A 16,127-nucleotide genomic window follows, 5' to 3' on the forward strand; every position below is an offset into this window, starting at 1 on the left:
TCACTTGGAGTCCTGGCCCTCCAGCAGGCTGCGGTAGGTGGCAATCTCCTGCTCCAGCCGGGTCTTGATGTCCAGCAGCATTTTGTATTCCTGGTTCTGACACTCCATCTCGCTGCGCAGCTCGCTCAGCTGGCATTCGATGCTGCCGATCAACCCTTGGATCTGCTGCAGCTGCATGGCGTAGCGGCACTCGGTCTCGGCCACGGTGGCCTCCAGCCCGGCTTTCTGCAGGGACAGTGGGATGGGGGAATGGGGTCAAAGAACAGAAGATCACTAACCCCTGAGCCACAACCCCCTGGTCAGCACTTCTCTGGGTCCTCTGAGCCAGAATTTATCTGACAGCGAGCTGAGGGTGCTCAGAGGAACTGGGCCACTCTTGGGCTCTCCTGAAGCTCCATCTTCATCCAGCAACCTTAACTGTCCCCTCTCCATCCCCGTTTCCCTGCAGTGACCCAGCAGGGGCCAGCCAACTCCCCTCCCTTCCCTTCTCTATCTCAGCCTTCCTCCAGTGACCCAGCACAGACTAGCCAAACCTCTGACTCTTCCCTCTCCAACCCTCATCTCCCAGACACCCACTAATGTACGAAGATTTGAGGAACAGGCATCAGGGAATGCAGTACCATGCTGAGCTGAGATTGCAGTTCGATCTCCAGTCCCTGCAGGGTGCGTCTCAGCTCGGTGACCTCTGTCTTGCTGGTCTGGATCAGTTCGGTGCTAGACGCCACTTCTTTGCTGAGCTCCTCGCTCTGAGGGTCAAACAAGGGGGGAGATGAAGGCCTTTGTCCCTCAGGGTGGGGAGAGGGCGGTGTGGAGAAGGGGCGGGGCAGGGTGGGGAGGGGCGCTTGCCTTGCTGTGGAACCAGGCTTCTGCGTCCCGCCGGTTCTTTTCGGCCATGGCTTCGTACTGCTCCCGCATCTCGCTCAGCACGCGGGTCAGGTCCACACCCGGTGCCGCGTCCATCTCCACATTGACCTGGCCCACCAGCTGGTTGCTGAATTCCTTCATCTCCTGCAGGGAGGGAAGGGGAGGAAGCAGGGGGATCCCCCGGTCAGCAAGCTCCAGTGCTGGGGGCTGCCCGGCTCGCTATCTCAGACGGAGAATGTGAGGCCCAGAGAGGTTATGTAGGACACAAAGCACGGCAAGCGGGCCTCCAGTCGAGTCAGGCAGGGGTCTCAGTCTGGACTCCGGGCCTGTCCTCTAGAAGATTTCGCTCTAGCCCCTCCTCCCACCCCTCCCTGCCTCACCTCCTCGTGGTTCTTCTTGAGGTAGGCCAGCTCCTCGGTGAGGCTCTCGATCTGCATCTCCAGGTCGGTCTTGGCCAGGGTCAGCTCATCCAGCACGCGGCGCAGCCCGTTGATGTCGGCTTCCACGCTCTGGCGCAGGACCAGCTCATTCTCGTACCTGCGGGGCGGAGAGCACATTGGGTACATGAGGGACCTGCAGCGGGGGAGACCTCACCCCATGGAGACTTTTGCCCGGAGCGTCGAGGCCCTCGGGGATCCCGCCACAGAGCCCCGGATCGGGGTGGTGCGGGCCGACAGAGCTTTGGCTTCTTAGAGGCACAGATCGACAACGGAGGAGAGGGCAGAGTCGCACTCACTTGAGCCTGAAGTCGTCGGCCGCCAGACGGGCGTTGTCGACCTCCAGAACCACCCTGTTATTGTCGATGGTGGCGGCCATGATCTGCGGGGATGAGATGACGAGGAAGATAAGGTAGGAAACAGAGATGACCCCTCCTCACACCTCCAGCTCTGCTGCCCCCAGAGCTGGAGACCTGTCTGGACCGGCTTCCTTCAACGCCCTGTGGTTGGGGCTATATCCAGGGTGGGTGGAGAGGTTATCTTTGTGGATCTCCCCCATTTCAGGGGGGGGTTCAGAACCAGGGCTAGGGTCCCTTCTTGCTCACTGGCTTGTCGGATCGGGAGGTCGCGTTGCAAAGAGGCCTCGGCCCTCCTCTTCGCCAGCTCTTCTCTGAGCTACGGGGAGGATGCTAATCCGTGCCAACTGGGCTCAGAACCCTGAGAGCAGCCTGGTCCCACAAAGTGGGGAGGGTGAGGGACTGGGGTGTTTGCAGGTCCTGACCGCTCGGCGAATAGCAGATGGGATGGGGCCAGCGCTCAGCGACAGGAAAAACTTTTCACCGGGCAAAGCCCAGAGGGATGTACCCCAGGGGAGGGGCCTGCAGGGACTTCACTGAGCAAGGAGGCCCGGAGAGGAAGTTTTAGGGGGAAAAACAACCCCTCCCGCCCTCCAGGAAGAGTGGATGAGCATGTGTGCATAGGTGTGTCTGGGTGTGGATGACTATGTGCTGGTGTGTGTGTGTGTGTGTATATCTCCGTGTGTGTCTGTGCATCTCTGGTGTCTCGATGTGTGGAGCGTGGGTATGTCCGTGGCGGCGGTGGGTGGGGAGGGGGCCTAGGGATCTCGGTGGGTAAGTCTCTATCTGTATCTCTCAGGGGACTCGATGGGTGGAGTGTGGGTACGTGTGTGGGTCTGCGAATCTCAGTGCGTGAGCCTCTGGGTGTCCCTCAGGTGTCTGGGTGTGTGTGCGTCCGTGTGTGTGCTCCTCTATCACGCTCCTCCTCGGGCCCCCGTTGCTGTCATCTTGGCCCTTAAAGAGTCAGCGGGGTTTGGAAGCCCAAGCATCGCTCACCTTGTCCCGCAGGTCCTCGATGGTCTTGTAGTAGTGAGAGTAATCGCGCTCGGGGCTGCTGGGGCTCTGCTTCAGGTGCCAGTCGCGGATCTTCTGCTCCAGGTCGGCGTTGGCCTCCTCCAGGGCCCGCACCTTGTCCAGGTAGGAGGCCAGCCGGTCGTTGAGGTTCTGCATGGTCACCTTCTCGTTGCCGGACAGGAGCCCGCCGTCCGCCCCGCCCAGGGCCCCGCCGAAGTCGAAGCCGCCGCCGAAACCTCCGCCGAAGCCGCCGCCGGCCCCACAGGCCCCGCCACCGAAGCCGCCGCCATAGCCGCCCCCGAAGCCTCCGCCGAATCCGCCACCGGCTCCGCCGCCGAAGCCGCAGCTCATGCCCCCGCCGGAGCCCGAGGTCACGAACCGAGAGGAGGAGGAAGACACGCTCCTTCCTCCTCCCAGGCGGCAGGAGCCACCCAAGCCGGACGAAGAGGTTTGCAGGCGGCAACTCATGGCTGGAAGCGTCGAGGATCGAGGTCGAGACGGTGAGAGGATCGGAGTGGACAGGAGAGCGTATCTGGGCCCTGACGAGGGGCCTCTTTTATCCCGGTGACCGGGGCCGGGACCGCCCCCTGCCCCCGCCCCACTCGCCCCGGAGGCCCTCTCCGTTCCTGTTTCTCACCCGCGCGGTTCCCGGCGCAGCTCCAGGAGGGCTGTGGCTTCTAGGGGCTTGGTTGGCTTTCCCTGTAGACAAAGGATGATTCAGAGCCAGCGGGCTTGGCTGAAGACAAATTTCTTGACAGTCGCGTTACATTTCACCTCTGCACACCGGGAAGGGCCGCGCGGGGCTCTGCCCACCGTCACCACCGCCACCACCGCGCCCTGCGGTGGCACAGCAGCGACCGCAGCCTACGGGGTCCTGGGGCCCTGGGCGAATCGCTCGGTGGGATTCGCCCACGGCCCCTCGGCCTCTCAACGGCCACTTGCGAACCCAATCTGAGCGCCACTTGCCGCCGGAGGCCCTGCCCGAGCGTTGCCTCCGCGCCTGGGCCATCGCGGCCCAAAGGGGTCGAGGTGGACGAGGGAGAAAAAGCTTCTTCGGGGTTTATTCCGGAATGAAAGAGGAGCTAGGGCTCAAGCGAACCCGTAATTTGCATTTTAAACGTACAATCCCTTTGAATGTGTGTTAGTGGCATTGTCCCGGTAATCGATGACGCGACTGGGGCTGTGGCCTCTCAAGCCCAGAGGGCCAAGGGCTAGGGACCGCCAGATCCAGAAGTGCAGGGCTGGTTCGGAGAAGCAGCGTGGTTTTAGTGGAGAGACCATCGCCCTGAGACTTAGGACTTCGGACTTCGGACTTGAGTTCTAGTCCCGGCTCTGCCACTTTTCTGTCGTGTGGCCTGGGGCAGATCACTTAACTTCTCTCTGCCTTCGTTCCCTCGTGTGTCAAATGGGAATCGAGGCTGTGAGCCCCATGTGGGACAGGGACATTGTCCAACCCAATTATCTTCTATCTACCCCAGGGCTTAGTACAGTGCCTGGCACATAATAAGTGCTTAACGAATACCGCTATCATTATTATTAGGGCATTTGGACTGCCGGACCCAGAGGGGCAGGTGACAGGAACTGCCGGACCCAGAGGGGCAGGAGCTACAGGTATTCAGGCCCAGAGGGCAGAGGCCACGGACTGCTGGACTCATAAGGGCAGGGACTATGGATTTTCAGGCCCAGAGGAGCAGGGCCTATGGACTGCCAGACTCCTAGGAACAGGGGTCATAGACTCTCAATGCCAGAGGATTATGGACTCTCCGGCCCAGAAGGGCAGAGACTACGGACTCTCAGGCCTATTGGGGCAGGGACTATGGACTCTCAGGCTCAGAGAAGGACAGGATGGAGCACAGGTGCAGAGGATGTGAACCGCCAGACCCAGAGGGGCAGACCCAGAGAAGTAGTGGCTATGGACTGCTGGACTCTCTTGCCCAAAAGGACAAGGGCTATGGACTCTCAGGCCCAGAGGAGCAGGGGCTACTTGTGCCCAGGCCGAGAGGGGCAAGGGCCGTGGCATGTTGGATGCAGAAGGGCAGGCCATATGGACTGCTGGACCAAGAGGGGCAGGGTCTATAGACTTTCATGGCCAGAGAAGCAGGGGCTATGAGATACCAGGGTTAAAGGGGCGGGGGCTATTGGCTGTCAATCCCAGAGGTGGCAGGACAGCCCCAACAAGCCCTGGCACAGACTAAGCAACAGAAGTGAGACAAAGGGGTGAAGCAAAACAGAATCTTTGTCAAACTGGCCGGGGATCTGCCTCGTCATTTCTGACCCCCCTCCCCTCTCTGAAACGGGCCTCCAGGATGGGTGAGGTACTGTTTTGGGAGATTAGCTGTGGGAAGATGAGAAATGACCCACCCAGATATATTTTTATCCTTCAGATCAGCAAGGGGCTGGAACCTTCTTCCTCTCTAAAATCACGGTTGAAGCATTTTTCTCTTCCCCCACAACGGAGGGTGAGAGGTGTGGTCTTGAGAGCAGAAATTCTTCCAGAAAACTGCCATGTTGATCTGAAAATCCCAGTCCTGGCACTTTGGGGGAGAGTGCTGCAGAGGGAGGGTGCTCACCAAATGGCCTTCTTGGCCGATCTATGGTGGGGCTGGCTGGACAGCGAGTAACTTCTGCTTGTAGGAAAAAGAGAGGTCTTCCCCAGGTTCTATGCAGGCTAAATCCCAGGAGCCTGTTGTTCAGTGCTAGAGTAGAGGGTTGTTACAAGTCAGGAAAAAGGAAAAGCCCAGGGAGCTGTGAGAGAGAAATCCTGGAAGAGTGGTCAGGGTTTATGGGGAATCTAGGTCTGGAGAAGTTCAGGCAGGACCAGCATGCCTCCGACAGCAGGGCAGGCAGGGGACCTGGCATGGCCAGCATATCTTGGGGTATCAGGGCAGGCAAGGGGTCTGTCAGAGCCAACACACTAGGGTTAAAAGGGCAGGCAAGGGGTCTGGCAGGGCCAGCATACCTGCGGCAGCAGGGCAGACAGGGGACCTGGAAAGGCCAATGCACCTAGGGCAGCTGGGCAGGGACAGAATTGCCAGGGGTCAAGAAGAGACTGGGGAACTTTCTGGGGATAGAAGGTCCTTGGGAGGGGCAATGTGACAGTAATAACCACAACAATGATAAATTAAAATAATAAGAATAAAAAATTAAGCATTTAATATGTGCCAATACAAGCAGATACAAAATAAATAGATTGGACCCAAGCCCTGTCCCACAGGGGGTAATATCAATTAATCGAAAGGATCGAAGTCCCCCCCACCCTCATCCCACAGGCCTGGTTGCCAGAGCTGAGAGTGCGGGAAGGGGAGATTCCCTAGAGGAAGAAATAATTGCCGCCTTCTCCCCTTCAAGGTGCCGCTTTAAAGAAGGAATAAAGAGCCACCAATTCGACCGGGCTGATAAGTGGGCTGCCGGATTTGGGAGACCGAGCCTGGTAGGGGGAATAGTACCCGGAGCTGGGGCAGTTTAGTTGGGTGGTCCTGCAGGGTCACCCCAGGTCCTAGAGGGGTTGCGGGGGCGTCCCTAAGGGGCCCCTTGTGCCTCAAGCCCACAATAGCCCCGGGGGAGCCCGCCCAAGTCCCGCCTTCCACGGTCGATTACTCAACGCCTGTTCCATTGATCCAAGGCACAGAGCGCCGTGATTCAGCCCCGCGCCCCTGCCCCGCGCTGCTGACACGGGCAGGGGGATTAATCTCTCCCCAGAGAAACGGGGTGCCAGCCCCTCCCAGGCAAGTTGGAGCCGGCCACCCCCCGGGTGCAGTGCAAGCCTCCGCTCCACCCTGCCTCGGAGGGACAACCCCACAAGAGCGGGGTCAACCGTGTGCCCCGTCCCCGGCCCCAGGCCCGAAGGAGACTTCGCTGGAGCCGGCGCACCTGGGAGTGGGGGAGAGGAGAGGGAGGCCGAGGTCCCGAAGGCCCCAGGGATACCACTCCACCGCACACCCCAGGTCCGGAGTCGGGACAATTCTGGTGTCCCCCAGGGAAGCTTTGCGGCTGATGGTCCGGGGAAGAGAGGGATCGGGACCGGAACGATTCTGGGTGTCTCTCCCTCGTTGATCCCCCTTCCCCCTATTCTGGACCCGGGGCAGCGCCCAGCCGGGAACGAGCTGTTGTCCCGCTCTCTGGGCCCCAAGCCACCAAAATCCGTGCCAACTCCTCCCCGCACCAGCCACCCGCCTCCTCGGCGACCTCTTCTCCCCCTCATGCTCCTCCCTCTCTCCCCCCTCTCCCTAAGCGTCACCTCCACCTGACCCCCCTCCTCCGCCCCGGGGGCAGGATAGGATCCGTCCCCGCCCTGCCCCTCTTTAAAAGTGGAGCCGGAGCCAAGTGGCCCGCCTTTCCCGCTCCCTTCGGGTCGGAGCCCGCGCCGCTTCCTTGGCTCGGTTCTCCCGGGTTCCGAAGCCCCACACGGATGGCAACGGGTCAGGGCTTCTTTCCCCCGAGGAGAGGGTCCGTCGCTGGCTGGGGATGGGGAGGGTCCAGCGCGACGACTGGGGCCTGCAACCCAGCACGGGGGTCTCCGTCATTCTGGACTGACCATCCGCTCTGCGCTCACGGACGCCTCTCCCCTCTCCCGGGGTCGTGGTTCGGGTCGGGGGGCGGGAGCTGGAGGCAGTTCATTCGGGATGGACCCCTTCTCTCTCAGCACGGCCCCCGGACACCAGGGGGGTAAAAGTTTAGCTTCTCCCAAGCGCACCCCATCCCGGCCATTCCCGGCCTGCTGGGAGATGTTAAGATTCTGCTACAGCAGGAGAAACTTCATTCGTTCATTTATTCGATCGTATTTATTGAGCGCTTACTGTGTGCAGAGCACTGTATTACGCGCTTGGGAAGTACAATTCAGCAACAGAGACGATCCCTGACCACCACGGGCTCAGGGTTTAGAAGGGGGGAGACACTGATGACCTGAGAGCAGCCCAGCTTTTCTGCCCTCGGTTCCGGGACAGGGCTAATAGGTGCCAGAGTCCTTTCGGAAGGGAGCCTTGGGTGAGTTAGACGAACTATTGGGGACCTTGTCAGCCCAGGGAGGTCACGGCCTGGGCGCGTCTTATCCGAGAGAATAGCCTGTCCCCGAGAAACACCACCGAAACTTCCTGGAGACGAGCCCCGCCGCCTCAGGTGATACCGGGCCTCCCGGACCGGCTCTGAATGGGCGCGGGGAGCGGCCGGATCTCATCGGGCCTGGGAGGAAGGGGACATCCTTAGCCCCGACCACCTCCAGGGTTGGGGACAAGGGGAGGGCAGGACCGGACACCCGACATCTGGCCTGAGTACTAGGAGGGCACGGAACAGGTCGGAGTGAGGCAGAGGGACCGCTGCCTGATGAGGCGAACTGAGGGAGAAGCAGCATGGCTTAGTGGCTAGAGCACTGGAATTTGCACCCTTTATTCACCCCACGCTCAGCCCCTTTATGCACATCCACAATTTATACTAACGTCTGTCTCCTCCTCTAGACTGTAAGATCCTGTGGGCAGGGAATGTGTCTGCCAACTCTTATTTTGTACTCTCCGAAGTGTTTAGTACAGTGCTGTGCACACAGTGAACTCTCAATAAATATGATTGAATGAGAATCACAGCATGACATAGTGGATAAAGCACAGGCATGGGAGTCAGAAGGACATGGGTTCTAATGGCTCCACCACTTGTCTGCTACGTGACCCTGTGCAAGTCACTTCTCTTCTCTGTGCCTCAGGTATGTCACCTGTAAAGTGGGGAGTAAGACTGTGAGCCCCTTGGGGGACAGGGACTGTGTCCAACCCAATCTGCGTGTATCCACCCCAGCGCTTAGAACTGTGCCTGGCATAAAGTAAGCTCTTAACAAATACCATAATTATTATCTCGAGGGCTGTCGAGGAGAGAGGAGAGGGATTTAATTCTCAGGAACGACTCTCCCTCCTGCAGGGAACCTTCCCTGATTTCCTCATGAATGGAAGAGAGCTGGCCACCTCCCTCAATCCCTGTTGGCCTGAGCTCCAGTCTCTCGTTGTTCAGATCCGTCCCACTTCTGTTCCCGGGCAAAAACTGAGTTTGCTTATCCTTTAAGAGTAGAAGATGAGGGTAAGGTGGGGAGAGAGAAAGAGAGAGAGAGAATGTGTGTGTGAAGGGTCCTTGGGAAGGGGGCTTAAGGGGAGCAGTTCGGGTCAGGCCCAGGGCTGCGGGCAGCCTACTCGCTACTCGGAGTTAACGAGGGAGAGAGACCCAATTCAGGGTCTTCCCAGACCCTGGGGTACGCTCAGCTCGCCCAACCGCTCGGCACCTCTCAGGCCTGGTCAGAGCCCCCGGTAGAGTGAGTTCAGCGAAGACAGCTGTGAAGGTGACAGCTGGAACCCGGGGAGGATGGAGGGCGAGGAGCGCCACGATGACCAGCGGGGCCCAGGGCGTTCGAAAATCAGGGACGGCTTGGTGGGGTGGGTGGGGGGAAGGGAAGAGAGGAGCGGTCGAGGCACCCTAGCATGGTGTAGTGGATAGAGCATGGGCTTGGAAGTCAGAAAGTCATGGGTTCTAATCCCGATTCCACCCCTTGTCTGTTTTGTGACCTTGGGCAAGTCATTTCACTTCTCTGCGACTCAGTTACCTCATCTGTAAAGTGGGAATTGAAACAGTGAACCCCATGTGAGATATGGATTGTGTTCAACCCGATTTACTCGTATCCAACCCAGCACTTAGGGCAGTACCTGGCACATAGAGCTTAACAAATACCGTTATCATTGTTGTTATTGTTATTACGGAGATAAATGACAGGGGGAGGGGCACACAGGGAGGACTCTAATTTCCCCGCCCCTTCAACTCACGTTGTCGCGGCCTGGACTAGGTTAGATCGTGCAGAGGGGGGAGCTGTCTTTATAGCCGGTTGCTTCCCTTACCTGTAATTTATTTCACTACCTGTCTCTCCCGCTAGATTATTAACTCCTTCAGTGCAGGGATTTCCCCCGCTAGATTAACTCCTTCAGTGCAGGGATCTACATTTTTCTATTATACTGTATTCTGCAAGAGCTTAGTGCAATGTTCTGCAAAGAGTAAGCGTTCAATATATATTGATTGATTGATTGATTCATGGGAGGAGTGATTGATGTCAGTGCCTCAGTCCGGACACGGGACTGAGGGAATCAGCCTTTACAGGAAGAGCGAGGAACCGGGAAGGAAACTGAGGCCGAGGGAATTCCAACTCTGGACAGACGGACCAAAGGAGGGTAGACGAAAGAAGAAAACTTTATTGATGAGAAACCCACGGTTCAGGCAGCGCTGGCTGTAGGGTAACACCGAGCCCTCCACGGCCCTACAACGCGCTGAGGTTGGAGTTGGGGGAGGAGAGAAGCAGGGGCGAAGCAGGAGGGGTCATCGCTGGGAGACACGGGCATCGTTTTCCAGGTCGGGGTGGTTGGCGCTGCCCTCGACTCGGGAAGAGCTAGGGACAGTGCGGTGGTCGGAGGAGAGGGGGAGGGAATGGTAACCAAGGAGAAGAGGGGAAGGGAAGGAGAATGGGTCTGTGTGTGGAAGGGGTTACAATTCCCTCTTCTGGGAGGAAACCACTTTCCCGTCCACCGACTCCTCCACGTTGATGCGGACTCTGCCGCCGCCGCCACTGATACCGCCCAGAGAACCTGGAAAGGAGAGAGCGAGGGCGGGAGGGAGGGAAGGAGTGAAGGAGGAGACTGTCAGACTTAAGAACAAGGCAGCCTCCCCCACCGGCGCCCTCCACATGCGGGGTAGCGGGTTCTGCGGAGGTGAGGAACGCGGACAGGCCGATAGGTTCCCCGTGGCTTCCCCCAGCCCAGCCCACCCCCAAGTCCCAGGGCCTAGGCCCCTCACCATCACGAGCGCTGAAGCCGGCGACCATCCTGGAAGGAAAACATAAATTGGGATGAGAAATCATCAGATAGAGGGGAGAGGTTGGTCTGGTAGGACACCCCAGATTCCGCCCCCTCCTCTCAAGGGGCCTCTGCTCCTCCTCGGCTAGAATTGCCGTTCGGGTGTCGGGTGTGAGCCCCTCCCTCCCAACCGGGAGTCGGCCTTAACTCCCAGATCGTCCTTTCTGAGGATAGGGGCACGTGTTGTATCTCCCCACCCCTGCCAACCTGCCACGGGCTTGGGAACCTCGGGCCCCCCACTCACTTGGAGTCCTGGCCCTCCAGCAGGCTGCGGTAGGTGGAGATCTCCTGCTCCAGCCGGGTCTTGATGTCCAGCAGCATCTTGTACTCCTGGTTCTGACACTCCATCTCGCTGCGCAGCTGACCCAGCTGCTCCTCCACGTTACCGATCAGCCCTGGATCTGCTGCAGCTGCGTGGCGTAGCGGCACTCGGTCTCGGCCACGGTACCCTCCAGCCCGGCTTTCTGCAAGGGACAGTGGGAGGGGGAAGGCGGGTCGCAGCGGAAGAGATCATCAGCCCCGGATTTATGAGCCACAAGCCCCCACTCGGCCTTCTGGCCCGTCCAACCCAGGACGTTTGGAGAAACAGTGTTCTGGTTGCCCTTCTGTGGGCACCCACCTTAATGGTGAGGGACGGAGCATCTAGCATCCCGTGCCTCTCCTCTCCATCCCTGCCTCTCCCTCTAGTGACCCAGCCCAAACCATCCGTAACTCTTCCCTCTCCATCCCCGTCTCCCTCCAATGGCTCAACAGAGGCCGGCCAACTCCCCTAGTTCTCCCCTCTCCATCCCCGCCTCCCTCGAGTGATCCAGAAAGGGACAACTAACATTCCTAACTCTGCAGGGGACTTCCAACACCGCTGAATCTCTCCTCTTCCACCCCTGCCCTCCCAGTGACTCGCTAATTGATAAGGATTTGAGGAACGGGCAACAGTGAATGCTGTACCATGCTGAGCTGAGATTGCAGCTCGATCTCCAATCCCTGAAGGGTGCGTCTCAGGTCAGTGACCTCCGTCTTGCTGGTCTGGATCAGTTCGGTGTTGGATGCCACTTCCTTGTTGAGCTCCTCGCTCTGAGGGTCAGACACGGGGGGCGATGAAGGGGCCGGTCCGGCAGGGTGAGGAGAGGGCGGTGTGGGGAAGGGGCCGGTCAGGGTGGGGAGGGGCGCTTGCCTTATTGTGGAACCAGGCTTCTGCATCCCTCCGGTTCTTCTCGGCCATGGTTTCGTACTGCTCCCGCATCTCGCTCAGCACGCGGGTCAGGTCCACGCCCGGTGCCGCGTCCATCTCCACGTTGACCTGGCCCGCCAGCTGGTTGCTGAATTCCTTCATCTCCTGAGGGGAGAGAAAGGAAGGAGACCCGGGGATTGCTCGGTCAGCAAACTCTAGTGCTGGGGGCTGTTTGGCTCGCCGTCTCGAACGAGAAATGCGAGGCCCAGAGACGTTAAAGACCTTGCTCCGGGGCGCACAGCACCGCAGGTGGACCTCCAGTCGAGTCGGGCAGGGGCTTGGCCTGGACCCCGGGCCTGTCCTCTGGAAGATTTCGCTCTAGCCCCTCCTCCAGCCCCTTCCTGCCTCACCTCCTCGTGGTTCTTCTTGAGATAGGCCAGCTCCTCGTTGAGACCCTCGATCTGCATCTCCAGGTCGGCCCGGGACAGGGTCAGCTCGTCCAGGACACGGCGCAGCCCGTTGATGTCGGCCTCCACGCTCTGGCGCAGGTTCAGCTCGGTCTCGTACCTGCGGGGCGGGGATCGATGGATCAGTTTAATCCCGGGCCCGGCGGAGGGGCACGGGGAAGGGGCAGAGGGCGCGGAAATTCTCTCACTTGAGCCTGAAGTCGTCGGCCGCCAGACGGGCGTTGTCGACCTCCAGAACCGCCCTGTTGTTGTCGATGGTGGCGGCCAGGATCTGCGGGGAGAAGGGCAGGTTTGGGGTGGTGAATCCGTCCAGTGCTCGAGACCCTCCCCCGAGCCTCCTTGTCCCCTGCCAAGTCTTCGGAGGACTCTTCCCCTCCCTTGGAGTGGGAACCAAGGGGGAGGAATCCAAGGGTCTGTGGTCGGCTCGTCGTGCGACCCCCACTTTTAATTTCCCACCCCACCCCCCGGGCCCCGGATCTCTCGACGGCCAGATGAGGCAGATCCAGGAGAAGCCGCCTTCCCGTTCGCTCGGCGGTCGGGAGAGCGCTGGAGGCGGGGAAGGGTGGAGAGGGCGAAGAGGGTGGGGCTCTGAGCCGAACAGGTGGGTCGGGCTGGGGCACGGACCTAACGGGCGAGTGACCTGGGTCGCGATCTCCCCTGCCTCTCCGAGACTCTCAACTCTTCTGCAGCTCGAAAGCTCTCAAGTCCGATTAGAGTCCCCGGAGGATAAGGGCGCGGCTGAAGTCAAGCCCATCCAGTTGTGCACGAATAATATTAACAATAATGATAATAACGGTATTTGTTAAGCGGCTATTCTGGGTCGACACTGTACTAAGCTCTGGGGTAGATATAAGGTTATCGGATCGGGCACAATTCCTCTCCCTCACCGTCTAAGGAGCAGGGAGAACAGGTACTGAACCCCCATTTTAAAGATGGATGGGTCGGGCAGTGGTTGGGGGGACTCGGACCCCTATTTCCCTCTCCCCTCGCCCCGATCTGGCACCTACGTCCCCGGCCTTGGCATCTTGCCCGGGCTTCTCGCTCCGGAGAGAATCACGACACCGGTCAGCGAGGCAGGACGACGGTTCCCACGGTCACCAAGGCGGCTTTCGGAGCCCGGGACAAAGCGGCTTTTGTCGTGGCGGCGGAGGGCGGGGAGGGGAGAGTGGGCAGCCGGGCCGAACCTCACCTGGTCCCGCAGGTCCTCGATGGTCTTGTAGTAGTGAGAATAATCGCGCTCGGGGCTGCTGGGCCTCTGCTTCTGGTACCAGTCGCGGATCTTCTGCTCCAGGTCGGCGTTGGCCTCCTCCAGGGCCCGCACCTTGTCCAGGTAGGAGGCCAGCCGGTCGTTGAGGTTCTGCATGGTCACCTTCTCGTTGCCGGACAGGAGCCCGCCGTCCGCCCCGCCGAAGTCGAAGCCGCCACCGAAACCTCCGCCAAAGCCTCCGCCGGCCCCTCCGCCCAAGCCTCCTCCGAAGCCGCCCCCGGCTCCGCTGCCCAAGCCCCCTCCATAGCCCCCGCCGAAGCCCCCTCCGTAGCCCCCGCCGAAGCCCCCGCCGTAGCCCCCGCCGTAGCCCCCTGCAGAGCCCGAAGACACGAACCGAGAGGAGGAGGAAGACACGCTCCTTCCCCCTCCCAGGCGGCAGGACCCTCCCCCGAGACCCCCGCCGAAGCCGGACGAAGAGGTCTGCAGGCGGCAGCTCATGGCTGGGGCGTCGAGGATCAGCGTCGGAGTGGCTGGTGGGCGCGGGGTCGGTAGGTCGGAGCGCCTGTGGAGCTCTCTTCGCAGCCAGGATGGCTTTATAGCTGGGTCTGGGGGGCGGGGGGTGGGGGTCTGCCTCCCCCCTCCCTCCTCCACCCCGCCCCTTCACATCCTCCTCCTCCTCCTCCTCCTCCTCCTCCCCAGGGAAGCCAACTCAGTCCTCAGACACACGCGTGCACACAGGCTCACGCCCCTCGGAAGGTTGATCCACGAGCGAGATGATTCAGAATTAATGCTTGGCTCGAGGCGACGGATTTTAACACTTGGATCGCAGCTTTAACCCCCGCGTTCCGCAGCTGGCGGGAGGCAGGCAGGTAGAGACAGAGAGAGACCTCTCCGTCGTCCCCAGAGGGGCAGAGGAGTCGGTCAAACGGAGTGACAGGCAGAAAGACCGACAGGAAGGCAACGCCGAGGACACCGCCGCAAATAGTTCTCAGGCTCCGAGTTTCTCCCCCGTCTTAACACTCCTCGCCGTCCCCTTTCTCTTGGAGATCCATTTCCTCTGGCCATTTACTTTTCCTCCCTCGGTCTCCAGGCCCCTGGCTGTGGAGACGTCAGGCCCACTCTGTTTCTGGAGGGTCACATCCCTCGCGGTCCAAGGCAGCCTTTATGGCTAGCGTCTGGAGGGCTTCGGTGGCCCAAGTCTGGTGCACAGGCGAAGAGGGGAGGGGGCTGACCGTGTCCCTCGCCCACTCCGGGCGTCCGCCGCAAGCAGAACCGGGACCTCCCTCCGCTCCCCCCAGCTCCGACGGGCGGCCTGGCTCTGCGGGCTAAGATCTCGCCTCTGCGGGCGAGGACCGGGCGCTGCGGACTTGAGGCCCCGGTGCAGCGGATAAGGTCCCGGTTGCCAACCGCCAGGCGCCGCTCTGAGCGCCTGGGCTCGGCGGGACGGGGCAGGCAGGGGCAGAGCCCAGCACGCTGCTCCCCGGGGACCTGGCCCAAGTCCAAACCGCCTCGACGCCCCCGGCACCGCTTCACCCCTAGGCGCCCCCTCCGCTCCCTCCCTGCGGGGGCCCCAGCCGCCGCCCGCCGAGGGGCACCGTTATAGGAGGCGCCGCCCCCGCAGTCGGCGCTCCGGTCCCTGGCTGGGGTTGACGGGGCCTGGAGGGGGTCTCAGACTGCCAGATCGTCCCTCTCCGGGCCGCTGAATGGGGACGGTGGAGGGGGAGAGGAAGCTTGCCCCTTCCCTCTCTTCAGGGCCTTGGAGAAACTGCCCTGGCTCCCTCTCAGGGGTCTGACAGCCAGACTCCCCCCCTCGCTTTCTACCCAGGAGGCAGGGACAGAGACGAGGAGGTGTGTACGTGTGTGCGCTTGTGTGTGTATCTGGGGTGACAGGGGGAGACTCTCCCTCCAAAGAAAAACAAGCAGCCCGAGCCCACCCAGCACATCGGGCTCTATCATCCCTGCCAGTTGCGACCGCCACCCCCCGCACACACACCACCTCCTGGGGGACCCCCCCCCCCACCCCGATTCCCAACCTTCATGATGGGGCTCCCGGCGGTGCCCAGAGTGTGGAGACGGAGAGGAAGGAGGGGCTGGTCTGACCACCCAAGGAGCCTCCGCCTGCCCAGCTCCTGCCAACCTGGCGCCACTGGCACAGGCCCTGCCCAGCTGCCTCGTCTCCTCTTTCAGTCGCCCCTCCCCCACCAGACCACCCTCAGCGTCCTGCCTGCTCCACACCTTGGAATCAGCTCCGGGAGCCCCCCTCCTTCCAACACGCAAAGGGCCGCCCTGCCCAACCCCCTATTCCAGACTTGCCTCTCCAGCCCCTTTGCTACCCCTCGGGTACCCCTGTTACAAAGTCTGGGCCAGAGGAGAACCTACCTCCCACCCAACCCAGTCCGGACCCAGTTGCTAAAGCCCCAAGAGCCCTCGTTAGGAGGAGGGGAGGTCCATCAAGTGGGGGGCAAGGAGGTTATCATGGGAACAGAACTGTGCCAGACACAGCGATTTACCCACTCAAGTAGGCAAAACGCAGCTGCTTCTAGTAGCAGCGAGGCCTCGTGGAAACAACACAGGGCTGAGAGTCGGGGGACCTGAGTCCTCATTCCTCACAGACCTCCCAGCGTCCAAACTCTCTTCGCTCCAGTCCGTACTTCCATGCCCCAGTCATTTTTCTAAAAAATCATTGTCTACTTCTCCCCACTCTTCAGAAACTTCCAATGGTTGCCCATCTATCTCTGCATCAGAGATA

At 60.6% G+C, this 16,127-nt stretch overlaps 2 protein-coding genes across 2 annotated transcripts; both read right to left on the reverse strand.

Annotated features, from left to right (window-relative positions):
• On the reverse strand, positions 1-3,139 carry LOC100079550 (keratin, type I cytoskeletal 13-like). Its single transcript, XM_001510446.5, has 6 exons — positions 2,654-3,139; positions 1,601-1,683; positions 1,245-1,401; positions 847-1,008; positions 621-746; positions 1-225 (listed from the first exon to the last, which is right to left on the reverse strand). Exons 1-6 carry the CDS (start codon positions 3,137-3,139, stop codon positions 1-3), a joined length of 1,239 nt encoding a protein of 412 aa, XP_001510496.3.
• A 6,719-nt stretch (positions 3,140-9,858) lies between these two features.
• On the reverse strand, positions 9,859-13,876 carry LOC100086149 (keratin, type I cytoskeletal 15-like). The gene is given in 9 exon segments (XM_029075448.1): positions 9,859-10,269; positions 10,478-10,506; positions 10,781-10,931; positions 10,934-11,000; positions 11,482-11,607; positions 11,708-11,869; positions 12,115-12,271; positions 12,360-12,442; positions 13,361-13,876. Coding segments are annotated over 9 exon segments (1,392 nt in total). The 3' UTR covers positions 9,859-10,168.
• Positions 13,877-16,127: the final 2,251 nt, after the last annotated feature.

The sequence above is a fragment of the Ornithorhynchus anatinus genome, chromosome 11 (assembly GCF_004115215.2).
Source record: "Ornithorhynchus anatinus isolate Pmale09 chromosome 11, mOrnAna1.pri.v4, whole genome shotgun sequence".
NCBI lineage: Eukaryota > Metazoa > Chordata > Mammalia > Monotremata > Ornithorhynchidae > Ornithorhynchus > Ornithorhynchus anatinus.